General features: G+C 41.5%; 1 protein-coding gene across 1 annotated transcript; it reads right to left on the bottom strand.

Moving 5' to 3' along the window:
- Nucleotides 1–327: 327 nt before the first annotated feature.
- On the bottom strand, nt 328–21,847 carry ARHGEF38 (Rho guanine nucleotide exchange factor (GEF) 38; the record flags this gene model as incomplete). Its single annotated transcript, XM_010184213.1, has 12 exons — nt 328–513; nt 1,272–1,531; nt 1,713–1,911; nt 2,940–3,080; nt 4,705–5,025; nt 6,018–6,140; nt 7,325–7,429; nt 9,076–9,209; nt 9,705–9,904; nt 14,349–14,366; nt 17,180–17,327; nt 21,724–21,847. Coding segments are annotated over 12 exons (1,959 nt in total), but the record flags the coding sequence as incomplete, so codon positions are not given.
- Nucleotides 21,848–22,246: the final 399 nt, after the last annotated feature.

Below are 22,246 nucleotides of genomic sequence, written 5' to 3'. Positions count from 1 at the left end.
GAAAAACATAATTTAAGCTGTGATTTGTACTTGTACGTTGACTTTTGATGTAGGATGCTTTGACAAAAGCGAAAATTATGGGATAATAGAAAAAGCAAGCTCTTCAGCATGTTAATCAGAATCAGTCTTCCTGTTAAATGTTTCCTCCCTCAGGTCTTGACAAGGTGATGGCTTTTGGAGGATGGAGGTTCTCAATATCATCTGTGTGCTGTACCAGATACCATGGCTTCTGTCAATCACTTGTGAGTTTGCCTTGCTTGCTGCAAACCAAAATAGATGATTATTCTGTCTACGTCAGAGAAACTGGCTCAACGGGCCCTTCTGTTCCTAAGCGTATGTCATCTTCCCGAGATAATTAGATGGCACGTAGCCTTTCTGACCTTTGGCTTCTGCTAGCCACCATTCTTTATTGCCACTCAGGTCAGAAAACCGAAGTATCCTAACCTTCTGGTACTCCTGAAGACTGAGTTCCTGATCGTTTCTTGCTTGAAATGCATAAACAGCATAGAAGGTCTGAAAAAGGAAAGCCGCAAAAAACAAAATCTAAATTCAGAAATGTCACCACATCTTACCCTATCATTGTGTATTAGTATGAATTCTGTATACAGAAAGTGTCTAATCATGTATATGAACCAGTACACAACTACATGGTCTACAATTGCTAGACAGACTACACTGAACAGGGCCAAAATTAAAAGTAAAAGTAAGTATCTGGGGAATTCTACCTAGGGAGGAACAAACCAAGGTCCGAGACCTCATCACCTTACTGCACTAATAATGTTTTCAGCTCACACCAAGTGTCTGTTTCTGTCACACTGAGTGGTTTTGAATTGGACACAGAATTTTCCAGCAAGGTTTCCTCAAGGAGAATCACCTTTCCTAAAGCTCCTGACCTCAGATGTGGTATACGGGTCACTTTTCTGGTCATCAGCATTGCCACAACTTTCTTTAAGTGGAAAAGTCCCCCAAACTGAGTTATTTTGCAAGTTATGCTCACTAGAAGAACCTTGAGGTGTCGTACCTGAGGTGGGGTAATGAAACTGTTTTCCGTGATACAGGACTGCAACTCATGGTTTAACTGATTATCTTCTCCTACCTCATGGCAATTTAAGCAAGGCAAAAAACAGAGGATAATGAATTCCTGTGTCATACTGACAGATTAGTGCCAGTCTTTTCTAGTGTAAAAAGAAACCATTTAAATTATAAGCAGCATAATTCTAGGTTTGAAATAGGAAACACAAGATGACAGGCACAGTGTGTATCATACTTACATGCTGATCATCCATATCCTGAAAAGCATCAGTCCCTGTGCCATTAACTGTGGGATTTTCACAGCAGTGAAGAGAGGAGCTGCTGTCACTCTTCTCATGCCCCAGACTTCTTGTGCTGCTGTCAGCAGAGGGCCGTGAGGAGACAAAGAGGCTGATATTATCAAAATCGTCTTCACTGAAGCCATTTTCTGCTGTGTCCTTCTGCACTTTGGCTGGATTGTAAGGCCTCAGAAAGGAGGAATACACATACCCTTTAAGGACTAAACACCAGAACAAAAAGAAAGAAAATAAGCAAAGAGCAAGATACTGCTAAAACCACTTCAAAACCAAGCATTTTATGCAGCTGTCAGTATGACAGAGGAAAACAGATGGGGCCAGAATGAAAAGAAATCAATATCCCAAAGGGAAGCTGTTATTGGGATGTTTGTGCAAAGAACTTACTTCCTGTGTCAACGAGCCATCTGCTTGTACTTCCAAAGGGGTCCTTTTGCTCCTCGACAGCCACCAGTTCTCCTTCATGTAAATCAATATCAAATTCCTGCGTGGCGTTACAGTTGCGCTTAGCTTGGTAAAGTAATTCTGTGCTGTACGTAGACAACAGCTTGGACCTGTGGTCTTCTGTTTGACGTGGGGATTCAAGCTGAAAAGCAAAAATTTAAACACTGGGGATAATGCTGAGGTCATTTCTAGAGAAATAGATGCATAAAAACCAGTGTATGCTGCACGTGGCAACTGACCCTACATTTTTACACTCCGATCAAGGAGTTACTTGCACAGCTATATGTAACCAAATCTCCTTTGCACATGCAGCAAGGACCTGTCCTACTGCTATAGGCGAGCAATAAAGGGCAGATGTGAAATGTAGGAATTTCACTAATTAAACACCTCTTAGTCTGCCCTCTGCTCTCAAACAGGCAGTCTTCTCTATGTGAACTGTCACTTGCTTAATTGTTTTTCCATAGCAATGATCTTTAAATTCCTATGTAATATCACAAAAAAAGCATAATCCAAAAATCAGCTGAGGCATGCTAAGGTCACATAACAGCTTGCATGGTAAGGCATTAGGCAAAAAAATTAGTGGTACCCAAAAGGTCTGCTTTTTGTATGAAATTACCTCACTAAGTAAGGGCAAGGTGCTCTTGACTGCTGGAAACATATTCACTCAGTGTTTGGTTTGAGGGCAAAGACGACTCCTAGGAGCTCTGGAAATGTCTGGTAAGATTGGGAACCAAGTGGACATGGCTTTCCTGATGGATTTTCGGAATCTTCTGCTGTGGGGGTGTATGTGTGTGCATATGTGTGTAAACACCAGTATACACAACCACAGCTGAGGATGAGTAAAAACATGTTCTGAATTAGAAGACTAAGACACTCTGTAAGAGTATTTAACAAAAGAAGTAATTAAAGTTTACATACACAACCTTAACATGTGCTTAAAGACTTACAGATAATCGGAGATTATTTCAAGTAGATTTTCAAGATGATAACGTGAAAACAGTGAAAAATCTTCAGAAGTTATGGTCAATGGAACAGCTTTATTTCAACAACCTGATTCAGAGTCCCAGTGAAGAGACCAAGCCCAAACCTCTAGGTGGCATAAAAATGGATTTGTTTCAAAAGTGATCAGAAGAGGATGTTTCATACAAGATTTGGATGTATCATACTCACCAGAGAAGGGACAGGTTTCTTCTTTTCCAAGCTAAATTTTCTCTCAATAAAGGTTGCGCTGCTGTTTTCTTTTACAAAATTCAGCTTGTGAACCTCCTCCATCAACTGATTCTGCACTTCACAGATGCTTGAGGAAGACAGCTGCAAACACAAAGGTGGGCTAGATCTCATGAACAAAATGGTAAGGGGATTTGAGAGAGCAGATATGGTTTAATGGGCTGAATGCTGGCAGTCAGGAAATCTGACAAGTTACTGCTATTTTCTGCAGAGTCCAGAGTGCACCGGGTACAAGACAGAAAGAAAAGAAAGGTCCTTACTTAAATAAAGTTTCTCATTATTGCTATTAGATGTAAAAGACATACTAATTTAAATTAAAACATTAAAATATTCTAAACAGTGATGAAAATGAACAGCCTTGCACTTATGCTGCTGAGCCACCTGCTTTCAGATGCAAATGTGCATCTTGGCAGCTATCAGAGTGGCCAATGTGCTGTAAAGCTTGGAGTAGCTTACCCCACAGCTGCGTGTTTGTGCAGCTGGGTGCCACCATCAGGTTAAAAATAGTTGGCGAAGCTGAAGCTCTGTCTGTGGCGCTGGATAAGTGCTTTTGGTCTATGTGTAACCCCAAATGTATTTGCTGATGTAAACAGAAAAACTAAAAAGAAGGTAATTTTCTAAGCAGAGCCTCACAGAAAACAATGCTCAATACAACAGCTTTCAAAACATGAAATGGTCAAATTACAGGGATGCCATTTTTTCATGCAGGAAAAGCCTTCATTTTCCCATTAACCAGTGCAGCTCTGTGTTTTGATCCTGACCTTTCTTGAATTTTCAGCTGCCCCTGACTATAAAGTGCTGTGTTCAAGCCTTAATGGAAAGGAATACTCCAGAACTGCCTCACTACAGAGCATTTCCTATATTGAGTCTTGCCTCCAGTTCAGGTGAGTGCACTTGAAGGTGTGGAAGGTGTTGTTGCAGCCATGTTTCTTGGGGGATTCGAGTCCTCTAGGCAAAAATACAACAAAGCTAAAACGCTGTAGGATTTTCACACAATATAAGAATAATTTATCAACTTCAGTCTTCAGGTAAAGATCATAGTGCCCAGAAAAAGTAGAGCTGGTGGGAGGAACTGATGACCTTCTGTATAGCTCAGACAGGCATCTTTGGTACTTTTGGCTATGTAAGTGAAATTATTTGAACTTTCTGAAAATGCCAACGTAAACAGAGATATTTCTTACTGCCTAGAGATGTCTGCAGGAGCTTCTGCAGCATATCTGAGTTGAAAAGGAACTTGCTTTTCATAGAAATTATTTAATCAGATCTCTTAACCTGCTTCTCTTCTGCAGCCATCTGTGACTCTGCAAGTCTAGCAGTGACAGGAATGTTCACGTATTTTCTTAGAATGTCTCTTCCTGTGTTTTCTGGGCTACTCAGGGTAGATGCTAAGAAACAGACTAAAATGCTAGCAGCTGCCTCCTTGTTGCCTTACTGCAACGTTCTTGCCATTACTATCACTGGAGCAGCTGCATTAGGATCACTCTCGATTAAAAGTCCAGGCCTGACAAAACTTAAGCTCAGATCTTAGCCGCTGCTGAGCTTGCAAGGAGAAAAAAACCAACAAAAAACGAACCTGGCTGTGCTCAGCAGAACAACAAACAAAATCAGCCTAGTTTGTAGGTATGTGTCCTACATAAGTCTAGCCACATCACACAGAAAGAAAAAAGACAAATAAAGGCAGAGCTATACCTGTTTCTAATGTACTTACTGGAACAGGCACCGCCACAGCAGAATTTGATTGAAGTGCTGCAGACATAATATTCCTGAGTAGGGTGATGAAGCAATGCAGGCAGTTCAACACAATCGTTTTGGCTGCCCTGTTGAATACCTGAAGTTCTTCCACTAGCTGTGCATTCAGAGCCTCATAGTCCTTCTTTGCAAGATCCAGCTCTTCTCCTGTTGACCTCTGAAGGCAGCTGTTGTAGTCTAACAACTTGTCATAGCGCTTCTGGATGAGCTTCTGTGGGCCTGAGAACAAGGCCTGTAGTGCTGAGAGAGGAGTCAAAACAACCTTGTCCAGCTGGGCCAACTGGAAAGGTATAAAACAGACCTACTTATTGTTTTATTCAGAGTTGTTCAGAGCCAGTAACAGGCTAAGCTTGATGGCAGCCTATCAAGCAATTGGTTAATTACTCTTCACAAAGCATTGCCATCAGAGTCGGCTTCAGGCAGGGTGCAGCGTGAGTTAGAATCTCCTTCATAACACTGCAAAGGAGAGGTAACTGTTGGTAGTGGCCCCTTGGAGCATGGGCCTGTGGTACTGCTCTTAGTGTGTCGCCACTGAGGAGAAACTGAGAAAGGATCGGTGAAGTGGCCCAATAAAAGTGGGGTTTCCATAACTGGAACGCACATGCCAGTATGCAGGCTAGAGGCAATGAGGCCTTGTTAAATGGCAGTCTTGAATGCTATCAAAGCTTTCCCTCCCCTGGAAATAGCTGTAACTCAGTTCCTGTTTAAGCAAACACAAACAGTCACTTGATTTGATTAAATTGTGTTATGCTTGTTGGTTTTATCTCTAGTAATCAACAAAATTAGACACCTGGTAGAAAAAACCAAAGTATTTCTCAGACTTTTCCATTAGCCTGTAATTGTCTCAAGGGATTAATATTCCATGAAATAAAATTTATTTTTGAAAGCCACTTGTTCAAATACAGCACAGGCTTGTAGTGAGTGAAACTCATCATCATATTAAAGCTCTTGGACATTATGTGTGAATTAAGTTGTTGGGTTGAATGTGATAGTAACAGCTCAGGTGAAATGTGCAAATTTAGCACAAAGATTTTAGTTTTAGCCCAAGAATTTAACTTGAGAAGTTTTCTTTGGCTCTTCTAGGGAAAACACAATGCACTTGCACTGAATTTTATCTTCTTTCTTACAGAAACTTCAACCAAAAAACTCACTCATCTTCCTCAGTGGATTACTAAGGTTTTCTGCTCTTTTCCAGCCTGAGTCTTCCTCACATACACCTGTTTTCTCACACATACAGACAGCTGTGTAACACTGGACATTGCCTGAACTTACAAGGTCTTCACAGAGATTTGCAGCGTTGTTCTGTTTTTTCCAACCGTCATTGACTTTGTCATCTCTGTCTTGCAAGATTTCCTGAAGACCAGTTATATTCTGTGCAGCCAGTTGTATAGAATCCTAAACGAGAGGACGGTAGGAAGATGAAACTGTACTCCAATCTGTTTTAATATACTACATACACTCTTTTAGATTCTGCAATAATACTGATGGAATTGGAAATATTGTATTTTCCATCTCTGATACCTGTGCAGTTTCTAGCCATTGTGGGTTTGTTTACTGTGATAATATTTCCTTGAATTTTGTCTATTTTCATTGTAAAATATTTAAGAATCGAGTTGTTAATGTTCAACTGAAAAAATATGCCCCAACCTAATATCCCACTGGAAGTTAGCTACTCCTCAGCAAGAAGCCAGCTCAGGACCCATGCACTTACAAAGGCCTCTTTTGGAGGTCTAATTAGGACTACAGTGGTGTATTTCACTTACTCTGAATTTTAATCTTAATGAAGTGTGCATCCATTTAAATAAGGAACTGTCAACACCATTCCAGCCACCCTTGTTGGCTGATCCCACTGGTCTTCCCCTGTTTGCTGAACCAAGTGAAAGACCATTTGAGAGAAACTCTGGCCAGCTAGCAATTGATCTTACCTACCTCTGGAACAACCTTCATGTCTGGTTTCGGCACATTTATGCTTTAATGGGCCTCGTGCCATTTACAAAATTGGCAAGTTGTCCACGAGGGGGAAAAGTTGGTAAGTTACAAGCCAACCCGATCTTCAGAGAAGGGGATTCAAGCAAAAACATTTACAGCACTTGACCGCTACATAGATCTAATGCTAGCCCTCAACACAACCTAGCAACAGGATGAAGGAAGGAGTCCTCACATCCATAGTATATATTTTAGGACATTTTATTTCATGTGTTTGCAACTCAGTTCTTCCATTTTTAATGAGAAGCAGTTGGTGTTCCACTGCAGCTGATGTGCATGACCCATATGATAGCTTCACACAGTGACTGAAAGTAATACCCACGCCACCAGAGAGCACCTTCTTATCTGCACTACACCCATGGGTCTCCATCAAGCCCCTTGTATAAGGGGAAAAATGCAGAAGTGTGGGCTTCAAAACCTCTTTGCCAAGGGCTCAGTAACACAGCAGCAGCGCAGCTCGTTTATTTAATATTGTGATGTAGACAGGCCTGATTATAAATAATTTGGTGTTGCCTAACTAGTGGCAGAAATGTGTGTTAAACTGGTTATGGACATGGTTTGTGGCCACAGATTTCAAAAAGGCCTGCACCCACCTGTAGATGTTGCAAGGAGAGTGAAATGTTCTTCACACACAATTTCACAGTCTTCTCTAAACTTCGAAACAACTTTTCTTCCTTATTAAAAGTTTGATCTTTCACCTAAAATAGACGTTTGCACTGTTATTTTGGCAGCCCAAAAGAGCCTGGCTAATGAAAGAAACATCCAGAGTGCTGCTGGAAAAATCCCAAACCTTCCTTGAACTCCTCCCTTTGAAAACAGAACAGATTGGCCCCTCATTCTCCCAAGCTCCAGTTTTAATCCAAGAAAAGTCAAAGGCACAGGGCAAAATGACAGAGAATTTAATTTTTAATCCTCGTCAAAGCAGGGACTTGCTTTATTACAAACACACATGCATGTGCCAATAAAAAGTAATTTTCTGTATATTGTTGCTGCAGTTGAGGAAACAATGGTGAAAATGTAAGATATTTTGATGTCGTGGCATTACGACCCTGGGTGCTCATTTGTGGGTGGTGGGGAGATTTCCCTCAGGCAGGCTGTAGGTGGAGCTGTTACCTCTAGAGCAATGCCAGCTCTTCAGCTGGAAACCTCACCAGCTGCAATAGGCTTGTAAAAAACCCTGAAAATACGTTTATTTCTGCCCACCTTTTACTTGAGGAATTTGAGAAATCTCAGGTCTCGTTTTCAGTGGTCTTGCTGTAAGGGTCACAGCGTGTTTCAGAGATGTGAACTGTGGACTTTCTCAGTCTAATTAAACAGGAGAAAGGGCTGAATCTTTAACAGATGTATCCTGTTTCTAAAATGATTCTCAGATGTTTTAAGCTTAATTAAAAAAAAAAAAAGCAACTAGAAAACAAAAGCTTCTAAAGAAAAAAAATCACATATCCTCTTAATCAAATTTAATATGCTCATTTTCTCTGATATTATAGCCCTGCTGGTATCCCATTCTGAATACAAAAATTTCCACTGTATAAAGAAATGAACAGAAAAAATAAATGTGAGTAGTTTGCATCAGAGAAAGGGGGAAACCAGTGATAAAAAAAAACAAAACAGGAAAAAACAGGACGTATCTTGTAAAGTCACATCTAGAAAGGCAAGTGACCTTGTATAATCAGCCATCTCATGCGGTGAGGTTCACTGGATATAATTTTCAAGGTCAGCTGTAATTGATTTTCTTTGAGATTTAGATTTAAGCTTTCCTGAAAATGTTTATCCTGCTACGTTTTGAATTACAACCTCAAAATTACAAAGGAGAGTTTTTATTTTTGGTCACCCAACATCCATTGGACTTATTACAGGGTTCTTTGCCTCTTGCAGTTTTGACAGTTCCAGCTCCTTACACGTGTAGAGGCAAACCCCATGGCCTTTCCTAAATTTTCCTGTTGCTCATCTTCGTTGGTAGATTGAGAACCTGAATGTCACGATGTGGAGCAAGGTGAACTGAATACATTCTCAGCACTGGAAATAACTATTGCCAGACTAGCCACAAAAAAGCTGATCTCAGGCTGAGTGTCACAAAACTGCCAGTAACTTCCTCTCTGCTGAAGATCAGAGGTTTGAGAAACTCTTAGATAAAAAAGGAAAAGGTGGACAATGTATTACGTTATTTTCTATTTCAATCACAAAGAACTTTCCTGTCTTCTGTGACAGTCAGAAAATGACTTTTTAAATGATGCAGAAAAAAAGTAACACCACAAACTCAATTTCCAGCATGTTTCAAAAAATGCCCAGTGCCAAAGCAGAACTGAAGTTGTCGATGCAAATCTACAGTTGGATGAGTAAGTACCTGAGGTTCTCCCCCTGTCAGCATTTTCAGATGGCTGGTGACCCTCTTGGATTTCTTGCTAATGGAGTGGATATTCAGTCGGGAAAACTTTTCTTTAAGGGTTTCATCGTCATCATTCCTTTTATACTTCAGCACTGCAGACAGAGAATTTCATTACACTAATCATCTGCATTTGCAGGGCTTTTCACAGGGCACACAAATACAAAACCATTTGAGAGCAGACACCTTGATGTCACTTGCTATGATCTTGTGTCCTGCTTGAGATGATAAAACCCTGTTATCAACGCTAGCCTGGGGAAGAGTGAAGTTAGGGCTTCAACATGGCAAGTCTATAAGAAATATTGCTATCACTGCCTCTTTATTATTATCAGTATTTGCAAGTGCACCACGGACAATGACCATGTGAATTCTTTCATCATTTTCGTATTTCTGGAGTTACCAGTCAGATAACATAGTTGGCTGAGGACAAGTGGCATTAAGGCATCTGTTCCCTTCTTGAAACCCAGCATATTACACAACTTGGGTAGCACCAGCCAAAACTGTTGTGATATGATCAGAGCTGAAATCTCTCTTGTAATTGCCAGCCCAAACATACAAAGTCAGAAGGATTTACTGTGCCTTTTTCTTACCTAAATCTTTCCTCCTTTTAAGTTCATTGATGTTAACATTAATGTTTTTCATAGCGAAAAGGGCATCTTGTAGTGCCTTGTGGTCAGGATGAGAAGCAGGAGTTGAATTTAGGAGTTCACAGAGTAACAAGGGGTATTTCATCACCCTTTGCACTGGTTTGATCATCAGGGATCCCATGTCCATTAGATTTGGCTTTCCTCTGTGATTTATACCAAAAACAAAGTCACATGAGAAGAAGATCCTTGAAGATGAAAACCTATTATTTCTGTCTAGTCATTGAATCTGCTGCCTTTTATATCCTTCAGTCGAGCTTTCAACTACAGAAAATATCAAAACCAGAGCCATGCTTTGCAATGAGTCATAGAAGTGCAGTTACCACTTAAGTGAAAAAATAAGACATCTGTCAGGGAACAGGGGCTGTTGTAAACGAAACCCTCCTCTCACCCCCTCAATGAGAAATACACACCAGGTCCAAGTTTTCTGTACTTTCAGCAACTTGCCAGACTATTGCCTAGACATTGCCTCTGAAACTGTCTCTCTCAGTCTGAGAGTGTGTGTGATACAACTTCCACACCAGAACACCCAGGAAGGGAGATGTAGGTGGAAGAACAAATAACAGGAAGTTTGAGAAATGCGTGTAAGCAGGGCCATTGCATCCTGCCCTGTCCTCTCAGGCTTAAAATTGCGACATCTCCCTGCTGCGAGTAATTGGGATGCCTGTTCATGGCTGCAGCCCTTCTCACATCATCTCTCAACTCACCACTCTTCAAGCTTTACTGCCTTTTACCTGTGGTTTTCCTTTGCTGGCTGCCAGTAGGTTATTTCTAATGATGCCTGAGCTTCTGAAGAGCACCAGATCTGGCCCGGGGAAACACTGAACATACAGGATGTTCACCCAGACTCGATCCAACCTGCTAGAAGTCACACAAAGACAAAGCAGGCAGCAGCCTAGGGTGGCAGAAGGGTGAGGGTGGGAAAGTCACAGCTTCCAGCACAGGCACAGGGATGCTCTGTGGCTTCAGGCACGATCCCCACTGGCTCGGCAGGGACAGCAGAGCAGCTTCCCCAGGCACTCAAGTGGGTCAGGCCATCAAGGTCACTGCAGCCCCACTCTGGACAAAAGCCTTTGCTCAGTCTCCCTGGGCTTGAAGAGGAGAGGCTGTATAGTTTTCAGGCTGTCACAAGAGCCTGGGAGAAAACAGGGGAAGTGCAGGACCAAGCCACACATACCTTCATTGCCTTCCATGTGGCTGGTAGAAACCTGGGGTCTCCCCAGCGTAGGTAACACCAGGTGGCCAAGCAGTATGGACAGGGCCAGTCATTGCTGAGGCTCCAGCAGTGGGACAGACATGTCCACTGTTCCTCCTCATCTCAGCACACTCCTGAACAAACCAGATGACACTCGAGCACCAGCGCTGGTATGAACTACCTGTGACACACAGGCCTCCCCCTTGAAACTGAGCATCAGCTGTTGGTGACAGTGTGAAGGGCAGTAAAGCAGGGCAAGCTTTCCATTCGCATGCCCCAAAAGGCTGCTTTGGAGGGCAAAAGTGTTGTTTTATGTTAACTATGCAAGCGTTAATGCTAGGCAGGAAAGGATTTCTGCATATGGAAGGACGGAATAACACAATTTAGAAGGAAAGTACAAAAAACAGGGAACAGCCACTTGGTTTTGCAGCTGACATGTATTGTTTTGTGCAGCAGGAAGAGTAAAAGAGGAAAAAAAAAGCTTTCATTCCCACTTCTATATGTATAAAATTAAAAGAGCCAATCCTTACTGCTGACTAATTAACTAACAATTTGAATGCCTTTGAGAAGAGACATCTGCATATTTAAACCATCTCTCTCGCACAGGCATTATCTGTAAAAAAGTTCTGCATGAAAAAAAATTAACAGTAGATGTCTTTTAAGGGTTCTTGATGTCCCCAAACCTTCTCATCATTTCAATCCCCCTCATTTCCCCTGTATCCTACATTAAATATAGAGAGCTATTTTCCTTTCTTTCAGCTTCTGGCAGCAATAATGAAAAAAAAAATTTAAATTGTTATTGTTTTCTCTGAAAAGCCCCATGAATGCAAATCTATAAAAGCTGCCTCATGAATGGAAAAATCTTCAAGTGTCTTCTCTTTATATAGTTGCACTTTGGACAGCTGCCCAAGTGATAAACAGCCCTCTGTTGGCATATCTGCATGACACAGTCTTGCAATATGGTTCGAGAGATAGTAGGTTTGTTATAAGATAATGACTCCCAGGGGCATTAAATGCCACAAAGTTCAGCTCATCTAATTCTCCACAGCAAGATTAGCTGATTGATAGCCACTGTCCCTGGACGAGTCCTGTCTGCAACGCGCCCCGTTAGGACGCACCCCTGGCCGCTAGGCAGGACGTGGCCTTGCAATGCGACCGAACCAGGCGAGTAACGGCTTGTGACATCTACTGTGCAGAAAATTAAGTTGATAACTAATTTGTGATGCTTTTTCAGTCTTCCTCCCACATTACTGTGAATTTAGCAAGTATTCTAGGGCATATGTAGCTGTACTAATCTCATCGCAAATTATTACCATAGCTCTGCAGTAAATGTAGCTGTAACTGCAGTGAATTTCACAGCATACACTTCCTCCCTCCTCCCAACAAAACAAAGTCACAAATGCAGGAAAATTCCTGATTGTTTAAAAAACACATGGTGGTGAGCTATGAAAAGACAGGTAACTGAGGATTTGGTTTCATTTGCTCTCTTCAAGAAGCATGTGGATGTGGCACTTCAGGACGTGGTTTAGTGGGCAAGGTGGCGTTAGGTTGACGGTTGGACTTGATGATCTTAGAAGTCCCTTCCAACCTCAATGATTCTGTGATTACCCAGCAACTAGGTCCCATGGCAAACATGATAGCCAGTATGGTACAACAAGGCTGAGGCCAGTGTCATACTCAGCTTGGCAGTTTTGAGATGGTGTGGGGCCATCATAGGCCAAAGCATGACTTAAAGTCTCAGGCTTCGTGGTTTACTGTGTGTGAGTTCTTTTTAGTACAAGACATGTAGAGCAAATAATTCACTGTGCCTTAAGACTCTCATGCAAACCCAAGGAATTCACCGAGGCTGTACAGTTGTTAAGCCAAGCAGAATTTAACCTATTGAGCTGCTAGCAAAGGGCAGCACTCTCTGGTATTTATGTAATTTTTTTCTTGATCATGCTTGAATGAAAAGCAATCTGGGAGCAGCAGCATCACAGACCATTTGGGGTGAGTTAAGCTGTATTTTCCAGTTCAGTGTTAACCAGATATCTGGGTGCGGTCCTGCCAAGACGCTGCAGTCTGCAAGCGGAGTTGCAGGTGATGGCATTTCTAAGCGCCCTGCTGCTCAGTGGGGAAGGCAAACACCACCACACCATGCGAGGTGGCCAAGTTGAGGGAGGGTACTGCAGCTAAACCTGGCTCATTGCACTCTGCAGAGCTTTAAACTGTCTGAACTCAGAAAGTGAGTTGTATCCTACACTCTGCTGAAATTTGAAGGAGAAAACATTAATTTCTCATAGAGTTATGCAAGGCAAAGCAGCCAGTCAATATTTATAGATATTCTTTGACTTTCTGGATATTTTGTTCCTCTTGGAGCCCTGCTTCTTGGGAGACAGGAACATAAAAGAGTGTCCCTTATCAAAACAAAATGCAGGAAAACTATTTTCTATCATACATTAAAGTTCGAAAACCCCAAGTATAGAATTTCAACATGCAGATCTTTTAAAGTGTATTTTACACTGATCTTATTTATGACAGTTGACTGACTGATTAACAAATTCTCTGACTTTGGAGGTGTTCCTTTCCTACCAATAAAGAGCGCGCTTGCTTCTCTTTTCTATCTTAACATTTCTGTCTGGGGTTGTAGTAATTTCCTCCAGTTCAGCTAACCCCTCCTCTGACCTCTCCCTGCAGGTAACTTCAGGAGATGCTACATTTCAACGATCCCAACCTGCTGGATATCCAGAAACCACAACTGTGATAAACCCTCCTTCTATAGCTTTTCAGAGATGTCACATTTGGCACAGAAGTCCCTTAACCACAAGTTATCAGTGGCTGGGTGAGTATTCTGGCAAAGTGTTGCAATGAGCTTGTTCTTTTCTGATGTTCTTCCAGCCACTGTCAGAGAGAAGTCCTAAGGTGGACTTCTCATATTGGGCTACCAAAGGGGTTGTCACTTTAGAAACAGCTTTACCTGTGAACGTAACGTGTATTGTAGCAGGTCTGCGGAGGCCTATGAAGAATGATTTCAGTGTGTCTGGATTTCAAAGACTGACATTCTGTTGTTGACAAGCACTCTTGCAGAACTCAGAGCTCTCTAAGCACATTTATAAGACAGCGAGGTGATAATAAAGGGTTCTGAATTGATTGGCAACCAAATGAAGTAGCTTCATAAACTGCAAGTTTGGAAAGATACTGTAAAGGTAGTGCAGTGGTAATTAGAAAACTAGACGGGCTTAGGGAAATTGAAACTGAGAGTCTTTACCACATATATGCTGGAAAAATCTACAGATTATACTTACACAAACGGCTTGTGTTCTTGAAATTTCCACATGTAGAGTTTTAAGCATACTGAAGATAAATTAAAGGTATTTTAAAGGTTATTTTACATGTAAGAAAGGCATAGTACTTACTCTTCCTCATATATCTTTCTGTAAAAGAGAAACAAAACATCGATTAGATTCCTCTTAAAAGGATTTATACAGATCAGGGGCCAGATTCTCAGATACACCTTATTGGCACAGAGCAGCAGTAACTGGCCAGTTAACTTGGGTTTATGGCTGCTATGTGTCAGTAGTACTGCACAAAACAGCCAGCGCATGCGGGTGAATCTGGCCCTTTATCTTTTTGAAAGGACAGCCCCAAATGTGAAAGGATTGTCAGAAACCTGCTTTGGCTATAAGACCCAGCCTTGTCCTAACACCGTTAGAGAAGGAAGTTTGGGTCATTGTGCTAACAGCAGTAAGTAACATCTAGTCCTTAATACAAAAAGTAAAATTAAATGTGTCATTCTTACACTTTACATACATTCTTGTTTACTTTCTTTAAATAGAAATGTATTTCTAAATGAGAAAGATTACATTTCAGCCTTTTAGGATATGGAATCAATGAAGCTGTAAAGTTTTTTGTAGGCTACACATCAACTGAAACCTCTTCAGAGTAGGATGGTGTTGATACGTGTACCGAAAGAAGCAGGGACATTCAACTGTAGTTTGGAAACATGGAAACATTACATACAATATTTTCCCTATGGTATCGATTCACTCAAATGTAAGGGAAACAAAATGTCGCCCCATCTCTGTGCTAGGCTTTCCTGACATCACATCATCAGCCACTGCTTTGTGACTGCCTGCACTCCTAAATCCTTGCCCACCAGTGCCGAACTGAGCATCTGGAAGCTGCTGCTTTAATTGCTTCTGCACTGTCAGCACTTTCCATGCTTAGGATGTCCCTCTGTCCCTGTAATAGTTGACCAAGCTACTTCAGGCTGAAAGCAGAGCAGGTAGTTGCCAGCATCCTTTCATTTTTCCAGCTGCATTTCTTTGGCTAAGCTAGAAAACAACATCCCCAGTTTGCATAATCGCTGCTGAAACACAGGACTCTACAAAATTTGGATTTGTACATGTCTCCAAGGCAGACACCTACATTTTGGGATGGAATGTCTCCTCTTCAGTCAACAGGAGGAATATGAATCTCAGCATGGCTAATTAAATCTGATTTGTCTGTACAGATGTGTGGAGTGCCACTCTCAAATTGCTTCTGATATAGAAGTTGTTTTTCACATGGCAGATATTACTCGTCTGAGGAACAGAATACTGTAGCAACATTAGCCCATTTTAATTTTTTAAAAATGGAACAATATTCTTTCCAAAGGAAAAAAATATTTCAGAAATAAACATTTTTCAAGAATAGTCATCATCAGCCCCCACATTTATGATGTCTCACAATGGGAAACAACCCATAACTTATTTGGTAAAGATGCTGCATAATTTTCCTCCCAGGGCGTGTATTCTCCAATCAGTAGTAACAGTTTTAGGTGACCACAGCTCTGCATTTGAGTGTGCATTTTCAGATCTTAATATTTGAATTGGCTGCAATCTTTATGCACTGAGAAAAAACACAACGTATTATACATGCACCAGTGCTTTTTTTGTTGGTTCCTGTTTAAAGGCTGATCAGGAAAGCACGAGACAAAACAAAGCTTTGTTGTGAGGAAGGCTTTGTCACTTCCTGCTAGCAAAGGCTACAATGGCTCAGCACAAAATATCCTTTTTCTTCCCAAATCCCAGCTGTGATGTTGGAAGAGGAGCTCCTCTTGCTGGCTCTGGAATTCAAGTGGCGGCATCCACCCCAGCATGTACATGGACACTATCTTTTATCTTTATTTCCATCCATGTCCCCTTGCCTCAGCAGCAGGGATGAATGAATGACAGTAGTGGCTTCTCTTGATTAGCCGGAAAAGAATATTGTAGGCATCAGCAACTTGAAACAACCCCTTAAGGGAGATACCTGGACATTCATTAGCCTGAAAGCCCGAGTTTATAGGAAAATCTATTTCTTTCAACTTCCAGGGTAGCTAAAACCTAAGTACCCTGCACATACACTTTGTTATGTATTTAATAACTGGGCATGTTGCACAAAATAAGCCTTATTTTCAACACAACCTGTCATCAAGGTGAACATTTATCTTTTAATGTTGTTAGTATTTTCCTCCACACACTTTCCAGATTTCACCTGGACATACTTCCCATCTCCTAAGCCTTAACATGTCTCTGCAACCTGATCACTGACTGGGGTGTGGTTGAAATATCTGTCGCTGATGTACTCCCCACTTTACATCTCCCTTACAAGCATGCAGCATGGGCCTTTCCTGGAGCTGGAGCTAGACCTCTGGTCTGAAAGTCTGCGGTGTGTTCCCTCCTGACAGCTCTGTGAGAGGCTTTTGGGAAAGTGATGGGGCCTGGAACCTGGCAGCTTGCTCCAATGCTGATTGCTCACAAATACCCCTTACCATGAGGGGTTCAACACCACACAGCCACTCCAGATCCCTGGGGCCTTGCAACAGGGACCCAGAAACACCAGCGCATGTGAATAGCTCCATTACAGGCTATTTTAATTGAAGCAATAGAATTGCTGAAGATGGGGGTAGCAAGTTTTCTGGGACCTCTGCAAGGTGTTGCTCCCAATAGCCCATGATATGATGCAGCATTTTTTTTGCCAGTATGAGGCACTGGAGCTAAGGGAATAGCAACTTTCTTGTGCTATTTTTGGCCATCTTAGAGAGAAAGGAATTTAATCATGGCCCCTGGCTTGTCATCTTTTCATGAAAGCAGCATAAGCCAGAGCTCTCAGCAAGCCTCGTAAAATTCCGGATTTACAGGGGACCTTTCATCTACATCCATTTAAAATGTTCCCTGCCAGGCAACTGACTATGGACGGAAATCATGATTTGAAAAGATCTTACTTTAAGGACTGTACACAGTGTCTTAAATGCTGCTTCAGTTCTTCATCCTTTTCATAGGATTCCAGCATGGTGTGTGCATCATCGTGGCGATAGCAGTAGATTTTATATGTGTCTTCTAGTGGGCCTTTAATCTGCAGGAACACGTCCCCTGTTAAGGAGAAAAACAAAGCGTGTCAAGCCAGACAACAGCATCTCAGAAGGAGTTTTATTATTCCACCACATTAGCCGTGAGCTAAAAAGGCTGGCTTCCACTTTACTTCCCTTAGAAACGATCTTGCGTGTTTATGTGCATTATTTATTACATGTATTTCTCAGCTGCTCATCTTTGTCATAGCCAGGCACCATTATATCAGTGCTAATGCACAAAAATTCCCTCAGGAAAAGGCATGAAATCTCTACACCTCGTGCTCCTTCATACACAGCCCCCTAATTCAATGCCCCAGCTTAATGCCCCTTCAGTGGAAACCACACTGGAGAGCTTAACTGTTAAGGGGAGACCATTTCTGTGTCATGGGCTGGCAGGAGGGATGAATGTAAGCCTGTTAATTTTCCTTTTGACTTCTTTTTCAACCGAATATGAACTTAAATGGGTTATAACAGGAATAATGACTCTATCTCCCATTAGCCATTTCACTTATATCTGTTTTGCAAAATCCAAAAATGGCAATTGTTATGGCCTAGAACAGAGATTTTTCTTCATATGACAGAGGAACAACCTTCACCCCTCCTCTAATTAAATAAAACCACCATGGATTACAGCCATTTTTATATAGTATCTCAGTTTATATACAACTGAAGGGGGAAAACATTTCCATTTCCAGTTCTCCACATTGCCATTTTCCCCCAAAGAACATTTGGGAGTTTTAGAGGCACTAAAGTAGTCCTGTACCCATTTCCTATTTAATTCTGGTGCCTAATTCTCTGAGCCTAAAACTCCTGTGTCAGTTTTTGTGTATGTAAGAAATATTATCCAAGCAAGGAGGCATGCTTCATCTCTTCTGCTGAGCTATTTGTTTGGCTCTTACACCCTTACGTAGCACCGGCCTTGTCAGCATCCTTGGAAATGCATATAATAAACAACAGCAATGGTGAAAACTCCCATCTCAGGTATTTACTGAAAATAACATCTATGTGGCAACCAGTCCAATGTTTTATAAACATTCCTGTTGAGTTATAGCAATGATTATTACAGTTAAAAGCCGAACACCACATTAATTGGGAGCTCTCTATTCATTCACAGAGCAAGCGCCAAGCTGTCAGGCATCCTGCATGTTTCATCCTGACCGGAGTGGGCTGTTTCATAATACATTGCATTGAACTGCTCCATCTTAAAGTGAAAAATGATTCAGTTACCACAGTAACACAGCTCTGGGTTTTTTCCTCTAGCTGCGAAGGTTAACTGGGCTGTCTAATGCATGTTGGTTTCAAGGTGTGAATAAGGGAGTAACAATGACAGAGCTGAGACCACGCAAGTTCATTTTAGTTACTGTAAGGACACAGAAAAGCACCAGCATCCTATAGTTACATGCTCTTTAGCTGTCTGTCTTCTCTGTCTTGTGCTTAACACTAATGGCTACCAACGCACATTGCATCCTGGCTTTCCCATGAACTCTGTATCCAGGCCTTTATTAGCCAGTGGTGTAAGGGGAAACCCTAACAAGCTTTCTCCTGGTCCTGCTTGCTTGGCGCTAGATTCATCAAAATGCTGAGCTCTCACAGTTTTCACTAGCTTTAAGCAGAGCTCCAAGTGCTTAGCATGGTCCATACTGGGCTAAGCCTTCAAGTCAGGTTGCATTTTCAGTAGCAAAAATGCAAGCTATGGACTTACAGCTCATTTCAGCATATACTAGAGGCTGGAAATTATCATTCTCTCCTCCAGAATGAAAGAAATGAGCAAGATCTGTTCGCTGATGTATTGTGCCACAATGACAGATACGTTCATTGATGCTCAATGATGAGAAAAATTATGAGCTGATTTCATGGATAGGGCCTTTTAAAAGCAGATGGATTTCCTAAGCCTAAAGCCCTTCTTGGTTCTGAGCCATATGGATCAAATCAGATGAGCTTCGGGTGAAGTGAGCTTCGAGCTTCACTGTGGGAGCTTGCTTAATGGGCCAAAACCACATTGTATCTGGCCACAGGTTTAAAAATACTGAGTACTTTGCACACTGACAGATCCAAATCTGCCTGATGTCTCTTCTTAAGTGTGGTGGTCATCAGTCTCCAAGAAAAAACCCTTGAGTGACAGACACAGTTTCTCCCTGTGGTTTTCAGTGGTGTTTCCTGTGTGGACAGCAGTGTGAGAGGGAGGAAGAAGAGGTCTAATAGCTGAAGCCAGGGTAAGGTTGCTAAGTCTTCATATCCCTCCATATACAGTATCCAGAACAGAGAGCAGAAAAAAATACAGGAGAGAAGTGGAAAGGGTATCTAACCTCAGCGGCATTTAGAATCAGAAGACCAAGCAATATAAATTGTCTGTCTACATTAGCATTTTAGCTCAGACTGGGAAAGGGCTTTTGAGGTGAATCTCTCAGTAGTCCTCGTGTCCCATTACATGGGACATGGCTGTGTGATGGAGCAGTCCCGGAAACACAAACTGGATGCCTTTGAGGATGGTAATTACCAAAGGACTGTGAGGTCACATCTTATGCAGCCCAAACATAAAAGGCATCTCTCAACCCACAGGAACTGGCTACAGCCAATCTGAAGTAAGACCTCTTGACATGTGTCCTATGGGTACCAGGTCCTGAGCACCAGCTGTTTCACTCTGATACTATTGAACATTACAACTCATCAACGTAGACATAACAAGAACTTTGGAGAACATAGACTAAAATAAGACATGAACATGAGCAACCACATTTTTTCTGTTTCAAACCAGTGAATTAGCTGTTCTCCCCAACCTCACCATGACTGGGTTGCCTTTGAAAGTAAGATATTTCAATGCAAGATGTTTAAATACCATAAACACGATACAATATGACAGGTGTGTTAAACAGATTCTCAGCCTGCTTTTTCTATAGACTGGTTTTAACAACTTTGACACTGATTATGAAGATCCTGAAGACAAAATCATCACTTTGCTGTACTTTTAGAGGATGAAAAACTTACTAACTTACTGTTTCTAGTGATGAAATTATTCTCCCTGGTTTTTTCTCAGCCTTTGGAAGAACATCTCACACCTTACTTGCCATCTTTTTCCCTATAATTCCATAATTCAGCCAGATCTGTGATCCACAATCCCATACATTTTCATGGCTCTTTGTCTGATTTTTGAGAAATACATCCTAATAAATGGAAGAATGGTTTGTCTTTACTTCTGGAAGTGGCAAGGAACTAAAAGGATGATTCTCTTGGCTGTGAGAAAGGCACTTCCTGCTAGAACAGAACATTGCTTATTAAGAGTATGACTCATCATGATGCACTTTTATTGAAATACTGCCAAACAACACAGTTGCATCAAACTACGTTAAGCTGTTGCCTTGGCAAGCCAGATTTATACTAGGATAATACGTGCTAGGATTAATACTTTTCCCAAGCCTCATAAGCTTTAAGATCATGTTTCTTACCCAAATAGCAACCAATAATTTTTTACTGCACTATTTGCAAGAGGAGGGGTCCTTTCTATAACATGCTACCTGTGGTACATGGTCAGTTTAGGGAAGAAAGAAATTCTCTGACATCTGAATCATGGAGGGGAGTTTTTTAAGCTAAACTGGCTGATTTTGCACTGAAACAAATAAAGAATTGTCACCTGATTCCTTAAGGTGAATCATCTACTGCCTCTGCTCTGAAGAAGCAGTTATGGGAGAGCTGATGAGTGGTAACTTCTTCAATCTCTCCAGCTGTGCCAGAATGCCAAGTGAACAGATCACAGCCTTGACATTCATGGCCTGACCTGCAGAACGTGTGGCTGTTTGGAGATGTCCAGGGCCAACCCATTTGCTGAAAATGCCCATGATCCCTACAGACATTCCTGCACAGCTTCCCGTGAACTTCATAGCAATTACAGCTTCCTTACCTTTCCTCACCATGTCCCTGTTAAGCACACTTAACCACCTCTTACATGAACTGTGTTGCCAGTAGATGCATGTTTACAATGTTTGGGGGTGGAGTTGTGACATGTTTCTTATTCCAATCATTCTTAATGCTTTTCTTGAATGGTACAACAATGAGTATGCAATATAAGAGTTGGTGCAAGTGTGAGGAGAGTTAGGTAGGCAATATCGAACTAGATGAGAAGGATATTATCAGTATGTGGCATAACTCAGGGCTGCAGTTTTTACTTATGTTAAACTCACTCTCTCCTTCCTTCCTCCCTTTCAACACCCAGATGAATAGAAAAAAGAGCATCATGATCATACCAGTACAATAGAGCAATAGGACAGGTTTCACATGTTATTCTTCCTGTGTTATTATGGACAGCTTAGCACATTAGCCTCCGGGAGTGGTACTAGTTAAGTCTGATGAGGGTAGAGGACAGGAGAGAGCTATGTTTATTCTTTCATGTAGGTTTGCAGAACTCAAGAGGACAGTAAACATACCGATTACTTGCATGGGTGGTTCCACATCTGTCGTGGCTTCTTCCAACAATGACAGCAGTTTGACTGATACTTGATGGACCAATTCAATGTTGCTAAATAAGCCATCCACGTCAAAGCGAGCAATCTAATGGAATACAAATATTAAGCAGCTACTGATGAAGGATAAAGAAGGACATTGTGTATTACACACCTTCTCTGGCTATGTCCTGAGTGTTCAACACTCCACGAAGCACCACTTCTGCAAAACCTCACATAAACATCCTCCTTGGGACTTCAAGGACACATAGACAGTTTTCAGATTAGTATAATATGACTGATGCAGTTAACAAAAGGCACGTTATAAGTGCTTTTAAGCTTTTTTTTGAACTATTCCTAATCTGAAAGTGTTTACTTAGGAAGGAAATAAATATTATCATCTGAATAAAGAAAAGATTCTTAGCTGGCTTTCAAATGTTTGTTTACTTTCCCACTGAGGAAAAGAATAGTTGGCAGTGGGTTTGATTCCCTGATTACCAGTTGCTAA

The sequence above is a fragment of the Mesitornis unicolor genome, unplaced genomic scaffold, assembly GCF_000695765.1.
Source record: "Mesitornis unicolor isolate BGI_N332 unplaced genomic scaffold, ASM69576v1 scaffold12255, whole genome shotgun sequence".
In the NCBI taxonomy this organism is placed as follows: domain Eukaryota; kingdom Metazoa; phylum Chordata; class Aves; order Mesitornithiformes; family Mesitornithidae; genus Mesitornis; species Mesitornis unicolor.
Note: the sequence above shows the minus strand (reverse complement) of the source record. Positions and strands in the feature narration are given on the sequence as shown.